General features: G+C 32.2%; 1 protein-coding gene across 2 annotated transcripts in view; it reads right to left on the bottom strand.

Moving 5' to 3' along the window:
• Window positions 1-434: 434 nt before the first annotated feature.
• Window positions 435-24,348, bottom strand: part of LOC150105689 (uncharacterized) — a 61,661-nt gene continuing 37,747 nt past the window's right edge. Inside the window, exons 9-10 of one of the 2 annotated variants that reach the window (XM_090394300.1) lie at window positions 20,181-20,348; window positions 435-8,177 (exon numbers count right to left, since the gene is read on the bottom strand). In XM_090394300.1, the coding sequence (XP_090250426.1) occupies window positions 20,185-20,348 (164 nt within the window). In that variant the 3' untranslated portion in view covers window positions 435-8,177; window positions 20,181-20,184. Of the gene's footprint in view, window positions 8,178-10,213; window positions 10,966-20,180; window positions 20,349-24,348 lie in introns of those variants that run through there. The other variant, XM_090394299.1, reaches the window with a different exon arrangement.

The raw sequence follows: 24,348 nt of genomic DNA on the forward strand, positions 1-24,348 counted from the left end.
TTTTTGTTCTCTGATTATTATTATTTTTTTGAAAAGACCTCAATTCAAATCTCATTTAGGATGCAAGACACCTTTCTAACAATTTTTTTAAAATAATATTAAATTATCATGTATGACAGTTTTTTCTCCGATTTTACTCCTGTAAAACATGAATCTGCTGCAAACACACACACGTTACCTCATTCATTATTTCAGTTCACACACACACACACACACACACACACACACACACACACACACACACACACACACACACACACACCATTTATTTATTATATATAGGCCATGCAGCCTTCATGCATGAGAATGATTTTTTAAAAAAAAGTAAAAAATATGTTGTTTCAGTATAATTATAAACATCCCCCCCTACCCTCAAGCTCTCTGGTAATAGCTAAAATTACTATGTTAAAATATCACATGAGATTACAGTGAAATACATAATATATATTTCTTTTTATTACATTTCCTTACAAAATTTCACAGGAAGTATTTTACAAAACAAAACAAATAATGTGACCATGATACATTATTAGACTAAGTAGTCATCTAAAAGGCAAACTTATACAGAAACATATTCTTTTGCTAAACAGGTGCTGAAATATAGAGTTTACAGTTGCATTGAAGTTAAATTACTGTAAAGCAATTTAGCTACAAAATCTGCCATAGACATTCAAAGATACTTTTCAAATGATGCATATACTATTCAGTCTATCTGTAAATATATCTGAAATCAAGTAATTTACAGCATTTTTTTTTTCATTCCACCACAAAAATATATTTAACAAATATCTATATGGACGTTCATTAACAGAAAGTACCATCATAGTATAGACAAATGTAAACTAAACTCCTTCGTTATTTTGTTTGTTGCTTACTCATTACTCCAGTTAGAATAAGGTTAGAAAATAAATACAACATATTGGAATTAATTTAACCAAAATTTCATTTTTGAATTTTGGAAAAGGATTAATCTTCTCGATCATAATCCCCTGATAATTCAGATGTCTTCAGTTGATGCTTGCAATAGATCTGAACTAAAGCAGTACCTATTACAACTTTCCTCAAAAATGCCAGTTGTCCCATTGGCAAGCAGTACTTTACATGAGGCCTAAAAATACACTTTACATTGAACTTATACACTTAAAATAATGGCCTTTACATCAGGTAAGGAACTGAGTACTTCACATTAAACATAACAATAGGTATTTTTACATAAGAGGTACTCTCATTAGACCTAACAATAGGTATACTTCACATTAGTCCTAACATCAATATTTTACATTAGGTCTAACAACACCGGTTGTTCACAGTCAGGAATAATAACAAGTATTTCATTTCACATAAGGCTTAACTAATAGCAGACTGGCATGATAATAATTAGGACTGCTATTACATTTTATTACAGATATTAAGAGTTGATACACAGAGACATTTAGCTAATATCTTGAATTCATACTTCATACATAGGTCAGTTTATATGTAATCTTTTACTGTATATAGAAAACATCTTATTTTGCATTCACAACCAGAGCTGATGGAAGAAAATCACATTTTATTCAATATAAAACATTTAAATTAAGTTTTTGTACTGTTAAGTATTGTTAATCACAACATTGTCCATCATTTAATTTGGGAAAGAGGAATGTTCTTCTCATTATTAAAAATTTCTTTATAAAGAAATATTAATATCAATTTAATCATTGCTTTCATGCATAAAACCATATAAAATGCAGTGCTCAGGGAGGTTTTAAAAAATGGAAAAATTTTGCACACCTTTATTAAAAAAGCAAGGATTTTTAAAAATGCCTCTGCACTATAGGCTTGTAAAAGGAATGAATAAATATTTAGAAATGTTGATATTCCTAAAAAAAATCAGCAGATAGCAAATTTTTCAATACCCCAAAATTACACTTAAAGCTGTGCCTCTACTTCTACTGTGCAAATATAGAATATTCTTAATCACAGTTCAATTCTGTATTGTTTTACAAAATAAGAATTATAAATTTTTGGCAAATGTTTTTACTAGCTTTTATTCACTACTGAAGTCAATGTACATCATTATTGGTTAGGTAAGAGCCAGATGCTCAGAATAATTTACAAAACTCTGATCTCATTTGATTAATCTAAATAAAGAGCTGGACTACAATTTTTCTACAACTGTTTTATTCATAAATTCCTTGCTCTGTAATTTATTTAATAAATCATCTGTGCAGATAAGTATCCCTAAGGGACACTGAATACTAGTTTTTGTTTATTTGCTTTGATTGTTCTGAGCTTTGCATGTGTTCTTAATAATCATAAAAAGGGTAAATTTGCTAGCAAAAAAAGGTATTAAAAGTTCATATTACAGTACTGCTAAATTTCACATGTAAAGATAATAAAAAAAAATCTTGTATATGTATACTTTATACAGGATGCTATTTTATCACATACAGGCTAAAATCAAACAGCACAAGCAGGCAGAGATCATGCATAGATAATAATAGTACACCATAAAATGTGATTGACATTCGTTTTTCATATGGAGATACCATATTCATTTCATTCATCAAATGAGAAGCTGTGTTTATTAATAAAAGAGGGAAGAGTTATTAAAAGTGGTGTTGATGTAGTTGAATCCTCCTGAGGAGGATTTCAATAGGCTGGAAACATGGACTGGACAAATAAGTGGAAATGCTAATCAGTTTTATGTGACCAAGTTACATAAAACTTTTATGTAACTTGGTTACAAACTCTGGAAATCAAAGATTGAACACTGTTTATTCTATTTGAGACTACACTGGAAGGGGATAGTGGATCTCAAATAGTTGACAAGGAGTTAAAGTTCAAGGGAATATCCAGCAGTTATATTAATGGTGAGAAAGCCATGTCTAGATTCTTGCCAAGGAAAAGGTAGGTTACAAATTTAATATCACTAGGTTTGAACTTAACACACTTTAAGTGTGTTAAGTTCAAACATCTTTTGGAATGCTTAGCTTAGAGAACAGGTCAAGAAAGTGTAACCTGCATAGTTTGGTGGATGAAAGAGTGATATGACTGAGACATATAAGTTGTTGAGAAGTGCTTACTAAATGGATCCTACAGAGATTTTCCAAAAAAAAAAAAAAAAAAAGGCAAGGGATCATCCCTGGCAGTTGCGTGAGGGAGTGAGAAGTAGTTATTTTGTTGTTGTGAAGGTGGGTGATGGAGTATGGAATGCACTGCCTGAGAAAATGACTAATGTGCAGTCAATGAATAATTTTAAAGTGTGGTTTGTCTGACCTCAGAGTAGACCTCTGAGGATGAGTCTGTTTCATGGAGGGTCAGTCATAATTATTACTTTGGGTCTTATATTTCTGATATGTAGATATTAATTTGTGTAGCAAATATATCAACTTAAAGAGATGTTTTCTTATAATGTGTTTGAATATTTGCAAAAGTGTCAGGCCCAGTTTCTTAGTTTAATATTTATTGACCACTTTTAACATTATCACTTAAAAAATTGTCACTATCAAAAGTGGCAGATTTTTATAAAATCCATTAAAAAAAAGTGGCAGATGATTTTTATTGCTCAATATACCACTGCCACCACCACCGTCTTTGGAGACGTGAAACAATGACAGATCCAGACTTGTAGTTTTGGCTAGAATGACTGATAAATATTAGGAAAGATGATTGAGATATTTTATTATTATTAATACTAGACCTCCACAGAGTCAAAAGATTCATTGTAGGAATCTTTTGACTCTGAGTCCATATTATCACACAGAAAACTTACCAAATTGTGCTTTAAAATCATTCAACATGTTGTTATTCATCACATGCTCTCATTCCAATGCATTCCACTCAATAACCATTCTCCATGCAAAAGAACCTGCTCCTTACTCCCTTGCTTGCATCCTCCTTATAAAGTTTCCAGGGATGGCCTCTTATTCCACCTTGTCTCCCATTCTATGAAAAATTTCTTCAACATTAATCTAGTAACAACCCTTATGTCAACTTGTATGTCTTGAACATATCCCCTCTTCTCTTCCTATTTTATGGGTCTATACAAACTGAATGTCCTCAATTCTGCTTCATACCCCACATTCCAAAAACCAGATGTCACGTTAGTCAATCTTCTCTGGACATTTTCTAACATATCCTCATGAAAACCAGGTGCTAAATCTGTGCATAATAATCCTTATGAAGCCTGATGAGGGCCTTATACAATGGAACCATAGTCTCTATATTTATGCATGTCAAGATCCTCCACATTATTGCCATTTCACAACTTGTACATTGACTCCTAAACGTCACATCCCTATCCACCACCAGTCTTAGATCTTTTGCCTCCTCTACTCCCTTCAAAATTTTCTCCACCAAGTGTATACTTTGCATCCCATCCTTGCTTAAGAAAATTCAAAACCATGTATTTTGCAAATTGAGCTGATAGTCCCACTCATACAATCTATTGAAATCCTGTAAGTCTGCAACATCTGACTTCATTGTTTTCAAGAGAGAGAGAGAGAGAGAGAGAAGAAACTGAGAAGTACTTATTAGTTTTTATAATCCTTTTTAAATCATTTCTTCTTTTTCAGATTTTTTGTTAGCACAGTAAATCATGTTATCCCAGCCACCCAACAGTCATGCAGTATCTGGATTATTAGGACAACTTAAAAATTCAAATCTTGATTTTGCATTAGAATTTAAAAAAATTATATAGATAAGTTTCTTTTCTTTTTATTCAACTAAAAATTCACATTATTTTTCTCTGATTGCATCTCTCCTTCTATCACTTGCCTGATATGGTGTAAACAATAACTGGTTGATAGAGCAGAATTCCTAATTTATTCAGCTTTTGGGAATTCAACTAAACTACGAGTGTACATGTCTTGAACCGTTTATGAGTGAAACATGTGGGTGAAAGCAAATGCTGTTTAAAATAAAAATAGGCATATTTGCATCTACTTGTACTGCAATTATAGCCCATACATGATAAATTTATCAATTATGGGAGTTAATTACATTCTTTCATAAATATCTACTTGTTCAAAATCTGCAAGTAGTTCATGTATTTTACAATGCACACATATCGATCTCTCCATTAGTCACATGACCCTGAGTGTGTGCAGTTTCTACTAGTGCTTAAATTTTTCATGCAATGAGATGTAATTAATACCCACTGGTAACAGTTTATGTAAACAACCATTTATACAAAAGTCTATTATAAAACTATTATATTTTGCAATGTAACCAGATAAATATGCAGTCATTCAGTTAATTCATTATGTTTTGAATTTTATAAAATTTATATTTATTGTAATATTAATAAAAGGAAATGCATTTTCTAATGTTGTTATAAGGAAGTATAAGAAAATGAATTTTCTCTTTGAAATTTCCAGTTCTTTTATAATATTACTTTGCACATCTCATTTGCTTCTTTTTTTCTTTCTTCCTTTTTTTTTTGATAACCTGTCTAGTCATTAAACCAGTCCTATTATCTCAAAGAAAAATTAGCATACAGCAATACATATACAAAACTACAGTTTCTACACAATAATATAAAAATTTAAACATTTATATAAAGGATATACTATTTTGCACATTGAGAGGTGCTTCTGTACATCTCAAAAAGATTGTTCTTAGATATATGAAGTGCAGAGAAACTCCATTAAGAGAAATTCAAGCAAACAGTGAAAATACAAAAGGAATGTAGAAACACAGTATCAGTAAAATATCACAGAAGGTACATCCAGTATATGAAGAGATTTACTAGAGAAAAGTACATTAGCTGCAATTAAATAAAGAGCTAAACTTGAGTAGAAAACAACCAGCAACTGAGTTCAAGGCAACATCATATATCATGCAAGTTAACATCAAGAATTCAAATTCTGCTCCCACAAAATTAATTTCATTATTAATTCAGCTGTGTCCACAGATAATGATACATCTGCCCTTTAGATTATATTTAATCCAGAAGAGATGATTGAGGTTTGATGGGCTCAATCCAGACATTTTTTTTGTTTATGAAGAACATTTGCTTTCATTATTACTTTTTAACTGTAATCACATCTCATTATAATCACAGGTATTTTCATACACTGATTAACTTAATTTCAAACACATTATACCATCCATTTATAGCATTTAGAGAAATTGGCTGATTTTTTATTTATTTATTTTTATTTTTTTTAAATGACTTTTTTAAAAAAAGTTAATTCTAGCATTAAGGAATTAGAAACAGAAGTTTTATATGCAATTTTAGCTGTAAAAATAATAAATCCTGCCAAAAAATAAAAATATTGATTAATGCTAAATGCACATTATTTGAAAGGGTTAGAATTAAGGAGTCTGATAGATCTCATCACAAAGTTGAAAATATTAAACTGAAGCTAACTAACAGATCTGACATAAAATAAAGTACAGATCATTATTATTATTATTATTATTATTATTATTAAACAAGACCTCATGGAGTCAAAGACTCATCTAGGAGGTCCTTTTATCTTACACTTTTATCATTAAAGAGAATGCCATTTAGATTATTTGGAACTCAAGATCAATAAATCATTTTCCCAGTGAATTCTTGGGACAATGATGATGAGTTGTTTTTTATATATAGAAATGAATTAAACAGTGGACAACACAATGGCAATACAAGTGTCATTTCCAAGTCTATTCAACCACCCAATATTGAGAACATGGAGAAAAAAAAAAAAAAGCACCTTATCATTCATGTCACTCAAAAGATTAAAAATGCAATGCCTGCATAGTCCTGTGGAAATGACATTTACTTCCATAATACTAGATTGCCAAAAGAAAGACCATTGTAAGTCTTGCTCTAGTTGCAGATTAGACCAACTTTTTTTAGGCTTTTAGCCTTATTTTTTTTTTTCATTCAGTTCCTGAGTTAGTTAATCTTTGGTATAAACAAGTAGGTTTTTTGTAATTAAAATTTTATAAATCAATTATATTTACTTTAATTTGGTACCAGTAACAGTCTGCACATACTACCTCTATTACGTTATATTAATTTTCACAGAAAATTTTCCTCACTATCTCAACAGATAGCAATATGTCTGTATATTTTTCTAGCTAATTTTTCAATGTTGTGAGGATCTTATAGAAATGACAAAAAGAAACATGCATAAAATAACTGAGAGGTATTATATAATGCCCATCAGGACTATAAAAGATTTTCTTAAAGGAGAAGATGGAGAAATTTTTTAAATTAATTTACGAACATTTATTATAAAAGCAAAATACCATATTTAACAACAGAAAGAGATGTTTTAATTTATTTGCATTAATTTGTATATATTATATAAAAATTATGAGTTTAGTGATATACTTTGGAATAGATTAGGTTAGTAGAGTATGCAACTTTGAAATAAATATATTCACCAATCCATTCTGATGATCCACACAATGTTGTTTAAGCACATACATATTGGCAGATATTTTAATCTAGTGTCAGATATTATAAAAGTCAAAAATTCATTTTTTGTTGGAAAACTGAAAATGTCTTCAATAGAAAAAGTCATAAAGAGTATAATCCCATTTTCCCAACATTTAGATACAAATTTTTTAAAAGTAAAATTTAAAAATAATAGGCTTTGTGCTGCATTTAAGAGTATCCAGCTGATACTTCCACCCACGAAAAGTTCTAAACCTATGGTACATTAGTACTGCAGGTAGGCTAAGGATTTTGTTTCTCTTTTTTTATTAATTAAAATTTTTTTTGTATTTTTTAAAAATTTATGTTTTACATAGTCCAGAAATGCAACTGTAGAGACCAAGCACGGAACTTTTGCAAGCCACTTCAATACACATTTTTATAATAATGTACACGAAAAACACATGGATAAAGAATTTAATAAAATCATCTAAGTGCCTTGAATAACATATACTGTTGCACTCTAATCCAGTTTAGCTTGTTTTCATATGCTGTACATGACATCATAAATACCTATATGAAACAGACATTCAATACTTGATTTAAAATCAAAACTAGAGTAACTGTGAATGATATTTACATTATATATATTAATTATCCTACCAAAATTACCCAAATATCATGGTGTTTATTACAGATCTAGGTAACAGACTTGATAATTACAGCTTCAACAATTTAATGTATGTATGTGATTTCAATACTATTCCCCCATTCTTTCTGTAAAGCCAATGACAACTCAGTGGAAAAGATCACAGAAAAACTGAAATGGAAAACAGTAACTCTCAATATCTATCTTATACATGGCTTACTGTGGTAATGAAACAGAAAAAAAAAAAAAAAAAAAGACATGAAGCTTTACTGACCGGAAAACTTGTATAAGGAAGAATACCAGTGTAGAAATATTTATGATACTAAGCATGGCAATCAATAGTTCAGAACAAGCCACCAGAAAATAATTCTTCACCATAACTCCTGGGAAGAGGATCAATCAAAGCTGAATTGATCCAATTCCCAATCATAAGAATTCTATGTGTGATGTCCTTAAATTTAAATCATCTCTTTATTGCAGGTTTATATTGTTCAACTAAAAAGGTAGACCACGGCATTTAAAGACAGATTTCATTACTCCACCAAACTCATTTTCAGTTGTTATTCCCCCATTGGTTAAAAAAAAAAATAATAATAATAATAAAATAAAAAAAACTGTAAATGCCTACTTGGCACTGACAGGTGCATTCACAGTCTTTTTTTTTAGAATTTAAATTTTTTTTTTATTCCTTTAAGGAGATATACTAAAGTAGTCCACACTGTGAATCTAGAAATTTTTAAATATGAATGACATGAGTTAGTTTATGGTTTCATTATCTGTCAGTACAATTTACTTTGGAATGTAGTCATGTATTAACCATCATTAGTGGGAGATCCAAATAATTTTGGTAGAATAGTTCATATATATATATTTCCCATTGGAATATACTGATTTACACTTAAGATAGATCTGGAAATAATCCAGAATGAATGTTAAGAGACAATAAGGATTTCAAAGAAGTATATATTTAGAAAATTAGGACAAAGCTTCAAATGAGGGCATCTCTACTGAGTGTGGTAAAAGGAAACAAAGTATGATGAAACACTAATTTTTAAAATAAGATTTTAAAGTACATATATACATTTTAAAGTTATTCTACTAACATTATTGTGTAATAATAGAAATTCTAGCCAGTAGAAAAAAAATTTGGTCAAAGTCACAAAATGAAATACAGTATCATATCATAAATGAGTTTAACAAACAGTGGGATTACGTTTATAGTATAAACATTAGCAAAATGTATCTGAAACAATTAACAGTCAGTGCATAATTAATTTCTTGTAGTGAAAAGCATTAAAAATGTCTAAAGATATTCCAAGGGTGAAAAGAAAGACATGATCAATGAAACAATGTGATGACATTTCAATATCTTACATTTCTGTATTTCCTGTGTACAGAAATTCAATGAACAATTCTGTCCTTAATAAATAAAAAATAGCATGTTACTTCACATAAATGGAAGAAATGTAAATCATATAAAACAATCAATCCATAATATTTGCACTTTGGAATGCTTCTGTAATAATAATAATAATGGAATGAAACTATTGAAAAGAAGGAAAGACATTTGATACGATTCTGCAGTTTTAAATACTTATAATGTACACTGTATGACATTTGCAATAATATTTTGTATTTAACGTTGTTTTCTTTGAGCTTTTTTAGAAAAGTAAACAGAAAAATCTTAACATAAAAATGCTTGGAAGCAAATTAGAGCAAAATCACACAAAACAAGTCACTGCAATGATGGACACAGCACATTTAAAATTTAGGGAACAAAAAAAAAAAAAATCCTGAAGACCAGAGTTTGGACTTCTCGTGGCTATAAATAACCAGCAAATATTCAAATTATGTACATAATTCTATACACTTGTAAAGAATTAACAAATAAATTCTATACATAATAAAGAAGTTTAAAAAGTAGTAACAGAGATAATGAGGTATTTATTGTTTAAGGGAAGGCATATTTCAAAGATGATAAACTGTTCCAGGTATTTTAAAAGTTATTCAAAATGTTTGCTTACACAATAAATTCTTAATTTCTAGAATTCAGGATTATGTTTCTTAAAAAATGTATTTAATTCTAATGAATAACGTACTACATGGCTTAATTTTTTTTATTATAAATTTCTAAGGCAACAACTTTGGAAGATATTTAGAGTAATAAAAATGAAGACGTCAAATACTGAACATTATTTTTCTGGGGTTCAGATCTTATAAAAGGTGATCAATTTAATGAATAAATAAATGGCCCCAGGTGAATTGCAGAATTGCATAAAAGTGCTATCTGTTAACATATGAATTATTTTGATATTTTTATAAAGACAGAAAATTGATATAAATACATATTTATATAAATGAAAAAAAAAATGTTTAAAAAACTCATCTCTTTTCAATGAAACAGCAAGAATGGAAGAAGAGTTGTCAAGAAGTTTCCAACTACTTTTCCATTATCTCTATAATGATAATATAATCATACAGAGACTGTTCAGTAATGCATATTATGCCCTACCATGGGCTATGTTATAAAACAGCACAATGATATACAAATAATCACTTCTGATAAAGTATCTTGGAGCAAACATAATTAGCATTCAATACATCATTCGTTCTACAGAATTACAACTCTTACAAAAGAAGAACTGCATCTCATATGAAACAAGTATAATGAGCGCTAAATACAAGAAATGAGAAATGTTAAGATTTGGAACAAAAACTAACAGGAAGAGTTAGCAATGAAACTGGACATTTTCTTGTGGCATCACTGCTTGCATTCTTAACAGATCTTGGCAGTGGATGAAAGGCACAAGTTTAAGTCTAAATGTGATTCAGTTATTTCTCCCTGCTTTACTTGTTACCTTAGTATGTGTTACTATTGGTGATATTTGCCACTGCCATCTGCCATGAGGTACTAATAACATGTTTTTACCTTTCACTTTATCCATTACCAGATGGACTCCTGTTGAAAAATAAAGAAAAAAAAATTTTTTTTTCCTAAAAATGAATTCTCATATTTATCTTTTTTATTTTAATTTTAATTTTTAAAACATTTTAAGAAATCACAATGAATATAATGATAAAATATTTCATATTTTATACTATTCTTAAATCAAAAAAATCAGCACTAGGTGGAATGAGTTAAACCGGTCGTTGTGTGAGCTGCAGCAAGATAAGTAAATTTTATATTTAAATGTGTGCGGATATTGTCTAAATTGTAGATTAAGTATTACTGTGAGATATTTGCATGTGGAATGCAGTGTTTGGATAAATTTCTTTGGCAATATTATCATAAATTCATTGTTTTTGTTAGTACACTGAAACAACATGGCAATGAAAGGCAAATCATTGGCAGAAGACAAAGCAAAGAGCATGGATTTCTCAAAAATGGTGCAGTGCCATGAATGTAGTATGCATGCATGGGAAGATGTTGCAGATATTTATGTAGAGAGGCTGAATAAGAGAAAAGAACGAGTGTAGGTATGTAGGAAATGTAATATTCTGATGGACCATGAGGCTTGCTTAAATATGAATTTCAATATAAATAGGGAACATGCAGTCGTACCTGAAACTGCAGTTGAAGATTTTGCGAATGCTCAAAGTGTGTGTGTGTGGAAGTGATAGCAAGGAAAAAAGTTCAATTGATGATAAAGCAGACAATGATGTTGAAAAACAGAGTGCAATTAACGATAGGGTGGTGAGTGGGGTTAATGGCAAACAAGTGTCTGTGACTGGCGATAAAATGATGAGAGTAAATGATAACAAAAAAAAGGACAAAAGTTTGAAAGCTGAGTCAGTGATGATGAGGCAAGAGATGAGACAGATGCAGAGTGAAATGAAGAGAATTGGAGATATACAGGGTGTTTCAAAAAGAATGTCCCAATTTGAAAATTGTATATCTCTGTTTTCATTATTAATTTTCATTATTTGTTAAAAATAAAGACGATATTATAGCACAGCCTATGATATAATATTATATATACAGGGTGTTTCAAAAAGAATGTCCTGATTTGAAAATTGTATATCTCTGTTTTCATTAGTAAATATAATTATTTGAAATCTGGTCATTCTGTTTGAAACACCCTGTATATGGAAGAGTGAAGAAGACAAAAGCAAATGATGTCAGTATGAAAAAGGTAGTGAAAGATCTGCGAGTTGCATTGTATGGTGATTTGATTTGATTATTAGAAGTGTGGTACACAAGAAGAAAGATGCATAAGATTTGTTTTCTAGGAGGTAAAATGAATAGTGATTGAGGCAGTGGATATGAGGAGTAAGCAAGAAAAGGGGTTGGTAGTAGGAACAAATGACTTGATTGGGAACAAGGAGAATGTAAGATTGAATATCAGAAGGTTATTGAGAAAGATAAAAGATAATAGTGTAATAGGAAAGGTAGTTAGTGTGTGTTGCCCAGGCATGACAGTAATGAGATGAGGTGGGAAGCAAGAATTATGAATGATTCGTTAGCAGAAATGTGTGAAGGAAAGGAGTGCAGTTTGTGAATGTGCAGAATTAGTTTGAAGGAAGAATTGAACTACATAAGAGTGATGGACTGCATTTGAATGGTTTTGGTGTGAGTCATTTGAAGAGACTGCAGCTGGAAAGGATAATGAGTGCAGAGAATGAATCTGAACAAGTAAAAAGCAATGTGAAAGAGCAAGAAAGAAGAGATTGAGTGGTGCTTCAGGATGAAAAAGTGGGTAGCATGATTATAGAGAATGAGAGAACAAGTGTGCAAGACAAATACAATGAAATGGGGAGACTCAGGATGGACAGGGGAACACAGCATAAGAAAGGTTGATGCCCCAAAAGGATGTGAATGTGTGTGTGTGTGTGTGTGTGTGTGTGTGTGTGTGTGTGTGTGTGTGTGTGTGTAGACAAAAAGGGATGGCCTCAGATGTAGTAAAGACAGTTGGATTTGAAGATGGTTCTGGGATGAGCAAGGAGAAAAAGAAATGGCTTTTCAAGAAAAGCCATTTCTTTTTCAAGAAAAGTATAGGGAAGAGTATAGGAAAGTCACATCTAATAAGCAGTATCAGTGAAACTTGTCATAGATCCAGGAATGAGTTGTTATGTTTGTACACAAATGCTAGAAGTATCAGAAATAAGTGAAATGAAATGGTTGTATTGATTGAGTTCATTCAGCCAAAACTGTTGGAATAAGTGAGACATGGTTGGATGAGAATAGCATCTTGACAGGAATAGAGATGGAAGGGTAAAATATATTTTGTGAAGATAGAAAGGGTTAAAAGGGAGGCAGAGTGCTATTGATAATAAAAAAAAGTTATATCCATACAAGGTAGAAATGCAAGAGGGAAATAATGGCAGTGGTTTTCAGGCAGTATGGTGAGATACAGGTGAACAGAATGAAATACTTTGTTGGATGTTGCTAAAGACCTGGTAATGTGAATGGTAGTAACCAGGAAATGATTATTAACCAAGCAAATTTTCCTATTTGCTTGGTTAATAAGCAAATTAACCAAGCAAATAGGAAAAGGGTGATCATTATAAGTGATTTTAGTTATGGCAATATAGATTGGAATGATGAGATAGCAATTGGAAGTAAAGAAAATGAGTTTCTTGAGATTTTGAGGGACAAGATCATTCAAGTATGTAACAGAGGACACACGAGGATTGAGGGGTCTTGGCTTTGATCATCTCATCAGAGGATATTATTATAAATGAGGTCAAATCTCCCTCCAGTTGGTGAGAGGGACCATAAAGTTATTACCTGGGTAATTGCCAGCTATGTGTGAACTTCTGTGAAGAAAGGGAACTACAAGGCTGGTGATTATGAGAAGCTCAGGAGACAGCTTGCAGGTGTAGCATGGAATGAGGAGTTAGTTGGAAAGGAGATTAATACAGCTTGGGAGATATTCAAGAACTATCTAGTAGAAGCAATGTCTAAATGTATTCCAAAGGTCAGAAGATTAAATAAAGTAGGTGCAAAATGGATGAATGAAGAGATTAAGCATGCAATACAGAGAAAAAAAGGCATTATGGAGGCAACATACAAGGAGTGGTAATAATCAATTCCATGAGAAATATAAATACAAAGAACAGGTAAGGAGGGTGACTCGATTGGTAAGGGTAGCAAAAGTTCAATATGAGCAACAGTTAACTAATAAAACCAAAAATATCCCAAGGAGTTCTTTCAATTAGCCAGCAAAAAATAGAATGATCATGGTGGGATGGCATTAATTGGAGAAAATGTGCTATAAGGACAATTGCCATGGAGGATATAGTTGAGATATTTAATGAGCAGTTCATAAAGGTCTTTCATCTTTGTGAATGTGACTTCATGGAGAGTTTGAGAGCAGTATATGATGATGAGGAGAGACTGACTGTGAGTGAAGAAGAGGTATATGGGGGAATTAAACAAACTTGATATTAATAAGGCTGTGGGACTTGATAATATATCACCGCATATTTTGAAGGAATGTACCTGGGAGTTGACATCTACCTTAACATATTTATTTAATATGAGTCTTACATTGGGTCAAGTTTCAAAGTAGTGGAAGGAAGGCAAGATTGTACTGCTTCATAAAAGAGGTGACAGAATTCAAACATCAAATTATAAGCTAATCTGTGTGTCAAGTGTTAATGTTAAGGTGTTGGAGAAATTAAGGTGTTGGAGAAATTGGGTTGACAACAATGGTATTATCTTTGATGGTATGGATTTGCTATCAAATCCATACTATCAAATATTGGACAGCAGCACTGGATGTAGGAAATGGATACAGAGTAGTGTACTTAGACTTTGCAAAGGCTTTTGATAGATTACATTATCACATAAGTTGATAGCCCAAATGGGGTTAGATATTAAACTAGTGCATTGGATTGGAGATTAGCTATCTGATAGGTATCAACAAGTTGTGTATGGGGGGAAGGGGGGAAAGCAACATCCAAGAAGATGAAAGTCACTAGTCATATGCCTCAGGGGTCTATTTTAGGACCATTGCTGTTTAATTTGTATATTAATGATACAAGGGAAGATTTTAATGGGGATATACAGTTTTTTTTGCAGAGATGCAAAGTTGGGATGAACTATGAGGAGTAGAGTAGATGTTGCTGCCATAAAAGAAGACTTTAATAGACCAAGTGAATGGGCACAAGAGTGGGGATAACAGTTAAATGTTGCAAAATGTAAGGTTTTAAAATTTGGAAAACAAAGATGTGATGTAGAATTGACTCTTGGTGCAGATATATTGTTTGAGGTGGAGGAAATAAGAAATCTTGGAGGTGATGGTGGATAAGGATCTAAAATTTAGAGGACAACACAACGAATTCTGCCAATGATGCAACCTTATACAAGGTTCCATTGTATAAGTCTCTGATTAGGCCACATATGGACTACTGTGCACAGATTTGGTCACCTGGTGTTCAAAAGGATGAAGGGATGTTGGAGAAGGTCCAGAGGCAATTGACCAAAATAGTTTCTGATCTCTGGAATGTTGAATATGAAGAAACATTGAGAGACAATGCAATTTGCAAAGTCTAGTGGACAGGAGAAGAGACATATAAGTTGGTCAAGGGTTATTGTAGGATTAATGTCAAAGAGGTTTATTATAAAATGGTGGGAGATTGGGAGAGAACAAGAGGTCATCTCTGGAAGCTGTATAAGGAGGGTGTGAGAAGCAGGTTTTTTGCATGGAGAGTTGTGAATGATTGGAATGCATTGCCTGGTGCCTGCAGAGAATTTAAATGTGTTAAGGCATAGTATGATGAGCTGTGTGTATAACAAAAGGGACTTCCTAGATGAGTCTGTGACTCCATGGGATCTTAAGATAATAATTTAATAACTTTTTTAAACTTGCAATGTTGATATGGTGACTACAACCTAAACATGCTTGCCATTCAATCATGACTCAAATATTTATTGTTTCTTTTTACTACATCTTTTTTTTTTTTTTTTTTAAATAATGCAAGAGAGGTTATTTTACCTACTGTACATTAGTATCATGAATGGGTAGAAAACTGAGAAGAAAGAAGAACTGTTAAACTGGATTTAAAGATATATAGTTTTTACTCTTCAGGAAATACATAAGAGGGAGTGATAGTTCCACAGCAGTAGAAGAAATTAATGAACTGTTATGTGAGTTTGGCAGTTCTGCTGAAATAGCATCAAATAGTCACTGCATGTTTTGAGAGATTTAAAGGAGAGCAGAGGAATTATCAATGCCAATTATATGATGAACGCTACTCATGAAAATATCTGTAGCAAATGCAAGCATTCAGAACTGAATGGCAGTGTGAAAAAGTGGAGTGAATGAAAGTAAGAATGAAAAAAGATTCGTTTTCATTCTTGGGATTTTTTTTATTTTATTTTATTTTATTTTTTGCAAGATACTTTTTTTTTTACCATCATTGAGATTAACAAGGTTATCAGACCTCATTGAAGAATGGTTTACAGATCAGAATTCAGGGTTGTAGAGATACAGCATCTATTATCAGCAAAAGTGTGTACTGGTTTTGCAGACAACTGAAGAAGGTCACTTATATACAGACCTTCTGATATATACAGGGTAAAAGTGAAATAATCTGAGTTACTGGATTTTTTTTCATTCAGTAGTTCTAAACATGTGATAGGTTTACAACCTTTCCTGGGTGGAATTCACAAAGGCATGCATTATGATAGTACAGAATAATCAAAAAACCTGCTAGCTGAGATAGCATGATTTTTTGTTTACTACCCAGTTAAAGTGTCTCCTGCATTTGTCAAGGAATCAGGAAAAATAGTAAAAGTCAAGAACTAGAACTTAATAGAACTGGAAGTGGAAAGAAGAAAAATAAATAAAAAATAAAATCCTACTACAAAACTATTGGTTATCTAGCATCACCACGATAAAGACCAAAACAAGCAAATCTTTAAAGGTACCTATGGCATAACTATAAACAACAAATTACATGATAATGATAGTAATTAAATTTAATGAAAGTACAGATATTTCATACTGAAAATAACAGTATATCATCAACGTGTAGAAACAAGCAAAGCAAATTATCTCCATGTAATTTATCTAGTACTGAAATTCATGCACTGTTTTCATTAAGACAAAAGAACCATGCATCTATTTCAAAAGCAGATAAAGGAAAAGCTGTAGTGGTAATGGAAGGCCAACTATGAGAGGAAGATAGACTGCCTATTACAAGATACTTCCACCTATCAAGAAATTAGTTAGAACACTACAAAATCACAAATTCAACAATTAAATAAGCTCCTTGATGAAGTAGTTAACTAGGTTCAAAATACCCTGGATAAGTTATGCACCCATTCTGAAAGGACTCCTCATTTATTCAGTCTTTCAAAAATTCATAAAGAAGATTGTCCAGTAAGACTCATTGTGAATTGTATCAACTCTCCCACCTATAGAATTGCTAAATTTCTTCCACATTTATTAACTGCCCATATTGGACAATCCAGATCAAGAATTCCACACATTTTATTGAAAAAAATCAAGAATATTCAAATACAGGAGTTGGATTTGTTTGTCAATTTGACATAGTTATCCTTTTTACTAATATTCCATTACTTGACACTATTATTTTACCATATGATGATTTCCCCTCCTGATGTGAAGATTTTGCAATTTGTTATACAATCGGGATATTTCAGCTGGAAAAACAAGATCTATAGATCCATGGATAGCCCTCTGTCTCCATCTTTGGCAAACTATTTTTTGAACTATCTGAAAGATACCTTGTTCTCATCCATTCATCCCCCAATGTCGATGATGTTTTTGCTGTTTGGCCTCATTCTGAAAATGAACTTACCACTTTCCACTTTCCTACAATAGTGTTTATCAAAAACCTACCTTTACGGGATCTATTCATCAAACGTCTTCTAATCACACCTCTCAAACAATTGGTGTTATCAAATCTTTAATTAATAGAGCACATAATGTATGCTCCTCTCCCTGAAGCTTACAACAAGAACTTCTATCAAAACTTTAATGGAATTAAATGGTTACAAACTCATCAAATCCAGCAGATAATTGACGCTTACATTCCAACATCTAAGAATTCCTTCAACAGACCACAGCATTCTAATCCCTTATATTTCTGGTATCTCTGAACCTACTAGTAGATTTTTGAAGAAGTATCCCCTTATTCTCGCATATTTTCTTATCAACAAAATTTCTCATCTGTTACCATCTACAAAACACAAACTGTCACCTCTATTGTTAGCTAGTGTCTACCAGATACCTTGTGAATAGTAATTTGACATACTTTGGGCAGATAGGCTATTCTATGGAAAAAAGAATTAATGAACATCAATATTACATTGAATACATGAAACCTCAAAAGTCTGGTCAGCACAGTATTGACACTAAACACAGTATCCGGTGGGATGAAGCTCATCTTCTCCATAGAAGCACTTCGAATATGAATGACTTTTCAAAGAATGCCTCTCTCCCATAAAATGAGAATCTCCCAAACTTTTGGGAGATTCTCATTTTATGTAAACATCAAAAATAGTTTTAATATTATTTATCAATATATTAATTTCTAGCTTGCAGCAACTGTTTTTAATTGGTAAATCAATTATTGTATGTAACTTGTAATCCTGTTCTTTGATTTGCTTGTTTCTACATATTGATGATGAACTGTTAGTTTCAATATGAAATATCTGTACTTTAATTGAAGTTAATTACTGTGGTTATTGTGTAATTTGGTGTTCAAAACAAACAAAAGCTTCCAAATCATCATTAAATTATATTTATTCTGGGCATAAAATTATATTGTCTTATTTCAAAATTACTATCGCAGAGGAATCAGCTCTATTTAAAATTATACATGCACTTAATTTCTTAAATGAGAGGTAGCTCCAAATAAAGTGATGTAACAATATGTCATAATTTAGAAATCTTTTATCAGAAAAGCAATTCAAATGATAAAGAAAGAAAGAAAACTGAATATAACAGAAATTTCTGTACATTGATTATAAAGCAGTTCTGCCATGAACTCTGATGGAATAACTAATTTATTTTTGTTACTTTCAGAGATAATTTTTAGTGAAGAGGACAACTTAATATTGGAAATTGACATTAGAATTAGCAAAGACTGATATGGTGAGGAGCTAGATGAATAAATTTATACAAAATAAGAGATGAATCAGTCAGTGCACTAAACTTTCACTAAACAAGAATTCAAACTAATTTTAATATATGAAAAAAATAGTTCACCAAAGACTGAGATATAGATATAAAAGTTCTAAGAAAATTAGCAGATGGTCTCAGCAGTGACTCACATGCAAAATGATATCAGAAAAGACTTGGTATTCTTACTATTCAAGAATAGTGTAAACAGATTATTGTGTTTGTCTGTCATGGTGACTTGCACATCTACTGAGTGCAATTTTAAGAAATGAAGTTAAACAACGAAGTTTGTGTGTAGATATGATTATTACCCAGGTTCCAAAGGGGGGAGATAGCTGAAAAGATCTAGAGGTTAGTAACCAAGATGATAATTGGCTTATGGAAATGCACATGAGGACAGATTGAAGGGAAAATTCTCGGTTTAATTCATTGTCAATCACGCGATATCGCGTGATGTGAGTTCTCACTTGGCAGTCGATCACGCGTTATCGCGTGGCCGTCGCTATCAAGTAAAAAAAAATTTGGCCACCACATGAAATTCCAATTTTCAGCTTGGCAATGAACGTGTTAATAGAGAAAGGAGAGAAGATATGATAGAAACATACAAACTAGTAAAGATAAGAAATTACACAATACTCACAGTAATTAACTTTAATGAAATAAAGTTAATTTAATGTAATTTATTATTTATAGTTATGCCACAGGTACCTTTAAAGATTAAACTAGTAAAGAGTTTACTAGTTTGTATGTTTGTTATGGCTGGTGCAAGCAGAACTTAGGTTCATCCCTGGCAGCTGGTTAAATGTGTAGCTAGGAAGTATGTGACTGTCAGATTCTTTTCACGTCAAGTAGTGAGTGTATGGAATGGGCTACCATAAAATGATGTGTGTCTTTGGTGCAGGTGTCCAAAACGAGAGAGGTATAATAAGTATGTGACTAAAATGGCCTTCTAAGTGACTAAAATGGCCTTCCTTTGGTGAGTCCTTGGACTCCCTGGAGGAGCATACATAATAATAATAATCTGCAAGCTTAATAACTCTCAAATGGTAACTACTATTAACTAATTTAAAATTGTTACCTTATCAGATGTCTTTAAAACAATTTTGGCAATAAAGTCTGTTGTTTCGTACTTCAACATCTGTTCCAGAAGTTCCGTTTCCAAGTTCAGCCTTACAAATGCAGCAGTTAAAACAATAGATGTGATAATAGAGCTGAAGTTCTTCAATTCCCATTGCTGTTCCATGTGCTACTTTAAAAATACCAATCTTAATTTCTTTAACTAGATAAAGGTTTATTAAAATAAGTACCTTCAAAAAACTTTTTCATTTATAGATCCAGTATAAACATAATCGAAATCAGTGAAACAGGTTCAGTATAACCATAATTAACTATAAAAATAAAATAATAATTTATTCTACTAATTTCTTATGCTCTATGGCATACTTAATCAAAAATATATTTATTTAATGATCTGAAAACACACAGCAGAAGAACAGTTCTTAAAATTCCCCTGATAGAATTGTTAAATTCAAAGTTCATATCATATGGACTGCTGGCCAAGTTAGCCAAGTGGTTAGTGTATAGGCTCTCCAACAGGCTGCAGGTTCGAATCCTCCTGTTGGATGTTTGTGATTGTTTTTATGTGGGAGATGAATTTCATTTTCCAGTGTGAGACCACTGTCTCATTTATTGGAGGCCTGAGGTAGCTTGAAAAAGTTCCATGTTTGGTCTCTAGAGCAAGGCTTCTAGACTGTGTAAAAATACAAAGAAATATATAAAATAAATAAAAATAGAAAAAAAAATCCTTAGCTGACTACAGTACAAATGCCCTAAACATTTACAAATAAACTTTTCATAGGAGGAACCAAAAAAAGATATGTGGAGATATCACAGACTCATCATTGTTTAATTAAGCAGCATATTGTCCATTATAATCTAGTTCTGTGAATATTATCATTATTATTACAACATAATACCTACAAGGGCTCATCATGGGAGGGCACTCTACTCTACTACATACATCTTGCCATCTCTTTATTTAATTTTCCAACTACACATAATGACACTACTACCATCAACACCATCTACCACCCATCACCACCAACAACAGTATTTTTTGTCTGTGAGATGTGTGTGTGTGTTCTCATGACTGATTTGTCCATATGCAGAATGAAAAATCTGAGTTTCTGGGAGAAAAAACCCTGCTACCTCTGTATGAGATCAGCTAACTCTCCTTCATTTGAAAAAAGCACATATAAAGATTCCTCTCATCACAATGAGAATTGAACTTAGGTCTTTGTTGTTCTTCCAATTGTGCTAAGGAGGTGCTTTTTTATTAGGTCTTTTATGTAGGCTGACCAAAGTTGATTTAGGAATTTGATTTTATTGTACTGTATTGGCCATTGTAGAGGATTCTTTAATCTTAACAAATGCAGCTATTAAATTTTATTTAACAGCTGTCTACTACTTAAAGACATTTGCAAACATCTATGCCACAATTAGTTCAGTAGTATCACATGCCCACAGCATATGATAATAACTGCACCATTATCATAGATTCTCATTCAGCAAATTTTTCATCATTGATAATGCTATCAACTCAACCAGGCTGAGTTTATACTATTCAACTACTCATACCCATGCTTACTCAAAGTACTAAAAAGTGTATGATAGGCTTGTAGTCTTTTGTGGATGTAATTCATTTAAAAAAAAAAAAGAGAGAGAGAGAAATGGGTATTTTTCAAGGCTCTCCCAGGACAAAGTTCTGTGGTACTCCACTAGTTACCCACCTTGATTTTTTTTCTTTCAAAGAATTGAAAAATAACTTTCTAATAACCATTTATATGCTACTACTTCCTTGTTGCCAGTTTATTATCCCTTTATATCTGTCCAGTTTATTCAGTAAGCTCCTAGAGAGAGAGAGAGAGAGAGGGATTGTGTTGAAGTCTAGTAATATTCCAGTTTAGTTGTATTCTGTTATAGTATTGTAATATTCTAGTCTAGTTTAATTATTATTTATTATTATTATTATTCAGGCCTCCATGGAATCAAAAGACTCGTCGTGAGAGGTCCTTCCTAAGAAACACAAACTTTATCATACCACTCCTTAAACTCATTGACCGTTCTCACTCTCACCATTCCATCAGGCAATGCATTCCATGGTACAACCACCCTCCATGCAAAGAAACCACTCCTCACCCTCTTGCTCACAGTTTCCTTTTGTAACTTCCAGGGATGGCCTCTTGTCATCACTCTTTCCTGCTGTTCAACCAAGCAAAAGAACTCCCCAGTTTTTTTTTTTCTTTCAAAGAATTGAAAAATAACTTTCTAATAACTATTTATATGCCACTACTTCCTTGTTGCCAGTTTATTATCCCTTTATATCTGTTCAGGTTTTAATATTCTAGTCTAGTTGAAGACATTGGTTAGGAATAGAATACAGGATTTGATTGATGGACATAGCATTCTTTATGATGGTCAGAATGGATTTGTAAAGGGTAAGTCCTGTTTTACAGTTATGTCTAATAGCAGATTGCATACCTAGAGTCAGGAGAATAGATTCGGTATTCCAGATGGATACCTAATGGCAAGGTATACCACATGAAGCTAAGAATTAGACATGGGTCAGAACACCTAGCTGTTTCTCTGCAATCCTCACATATTGAAGTCTCCTTCAATTATCTGGTTCTGACCTTTAAGTGATCTCGGTGCATATATCATCTACATCTTAATATCAGGAAAGGAATTTTATATAGATTTCGCAGCACTGGATGTTACAGTCACATTTGCTCAAAACAGACATGAAAAAATAAAAAACAAAAAGAGACTGCATATTACTTTTTATCATGTAATTCACAATCCTCTTAACACTGTTATTGGCATTCTTGAAGCTGAACAGTCATTTAAGTTCATCTATTACTATGAAGGTAGACTTCAAGAAAATTGTTAAAATTTAGTGGCAAAATGTTCTATAAATTCTGTCTACAAGATAATGTAGATATCAAGTTTACATCTATCAAAACATACAGTAAATGAATAAATGATGAGATAAGCAAAATCTCTTGTGATATTGTGATAAAACATGTTATCACAATAACAAGAAGGAGAATGCAATAAGTTATTCATAAATTATTAAAAAAGTTATATTTCCATATAGTGAGCATGATTGTATGGTCTTGAGCTGGGTGGCTAAATGTGTAGAATTTTCAGTTATAGGGGGAATATAGTGGAATGACAAGGTAAATGACAGCCTTAAGAGATTGCTTGGATCAGTGCCATGGCATGTGAAACTGCGAAGGCTGGGTGTGGATGTTGATAGTGCATGGGAAATGATAAAGGAGTGTTTGAGGGAAGTAATAGCAGACTGCATACCTAGAGTCAGGAGAATAAATCAAGTGGGAATTACAGAATTACATTAATGAATACTATCATTAAGCTGGAGCTACAAAAAAAAAAAAAAAAAAAAAAAAAAATTGTGGAGGGAATTCAAGGAGAAAAAGACAAGCAGGCACATGAGCAGTACAAAGCATGGGCCCGAAAGGCCAGTGTGGTAAGAAAGGCAAAAGTAGAGTATGAAACAAAATTGGCAGTGAAGGTCAAAGGTAATCCCAAAGAGTTCTTTTGGTATGTTGCAAGTAAAAGGAAGAATGGTTTTAATGAATGCCAATGGTAGGGAAGTAACTGAATCAATCAAAAATAGTGCAATTACTAAGTGAACACTTTGCAAGAGTATATCATCCAGGTGAAGACATTGCAGTAACAAGAGAAGCAAAGACTTATGTGGAAACTCAGGTAAATGAACTGGAGGTGCAAAGCATATTACAGAACCTTGATGTGAATACAGCTATGGGATAAGATGTATACTAACTCGAGTTTTACAAGAAGGTGGTAGGGTTGGCAGTGTCTTTGACCACATTGTTTATTCTAAGTCTTGGCTCTGGGGATGGAAAGAGGGGAAAATAGTTCCATTGTATAAAGGAGGCTCCAAGACTGAGGTAGCAAATTACTGACTGATCAGCATATCAGGAGTTATAGCCCAGGTACTAGAGAGAGAGGTTGGTCAAGAGCAATAAACAGGAATGGATATACAAAAATGGGATACTATGGGGGGGGGGGGGCAACATGGGTTTTGTGGAGGGTAGGTCATGCCTCAGTAATTGCTCATGTTTTATAATACAAAATTAATACAAAATACAAGATTTTGCAAAAGCTTTTGACAGGATACCACATGGAATTCTAATCAGTAA

This window comes from Typopeltis vanoorti, chromosome 6 (assembly GCF_054136105.1).
Source record: "Typopeltis vanoorti isolate ZY-2024b chromosome 6, IOZ_Tvanoo_1.0, whole genome shotgun sequence".
NCBI lineage: Eukaryota > Metazoa > Arthropoda > Arachnida > Uropygi > Thelyphonidae > Typopeltis > Typopeltis vanoorti.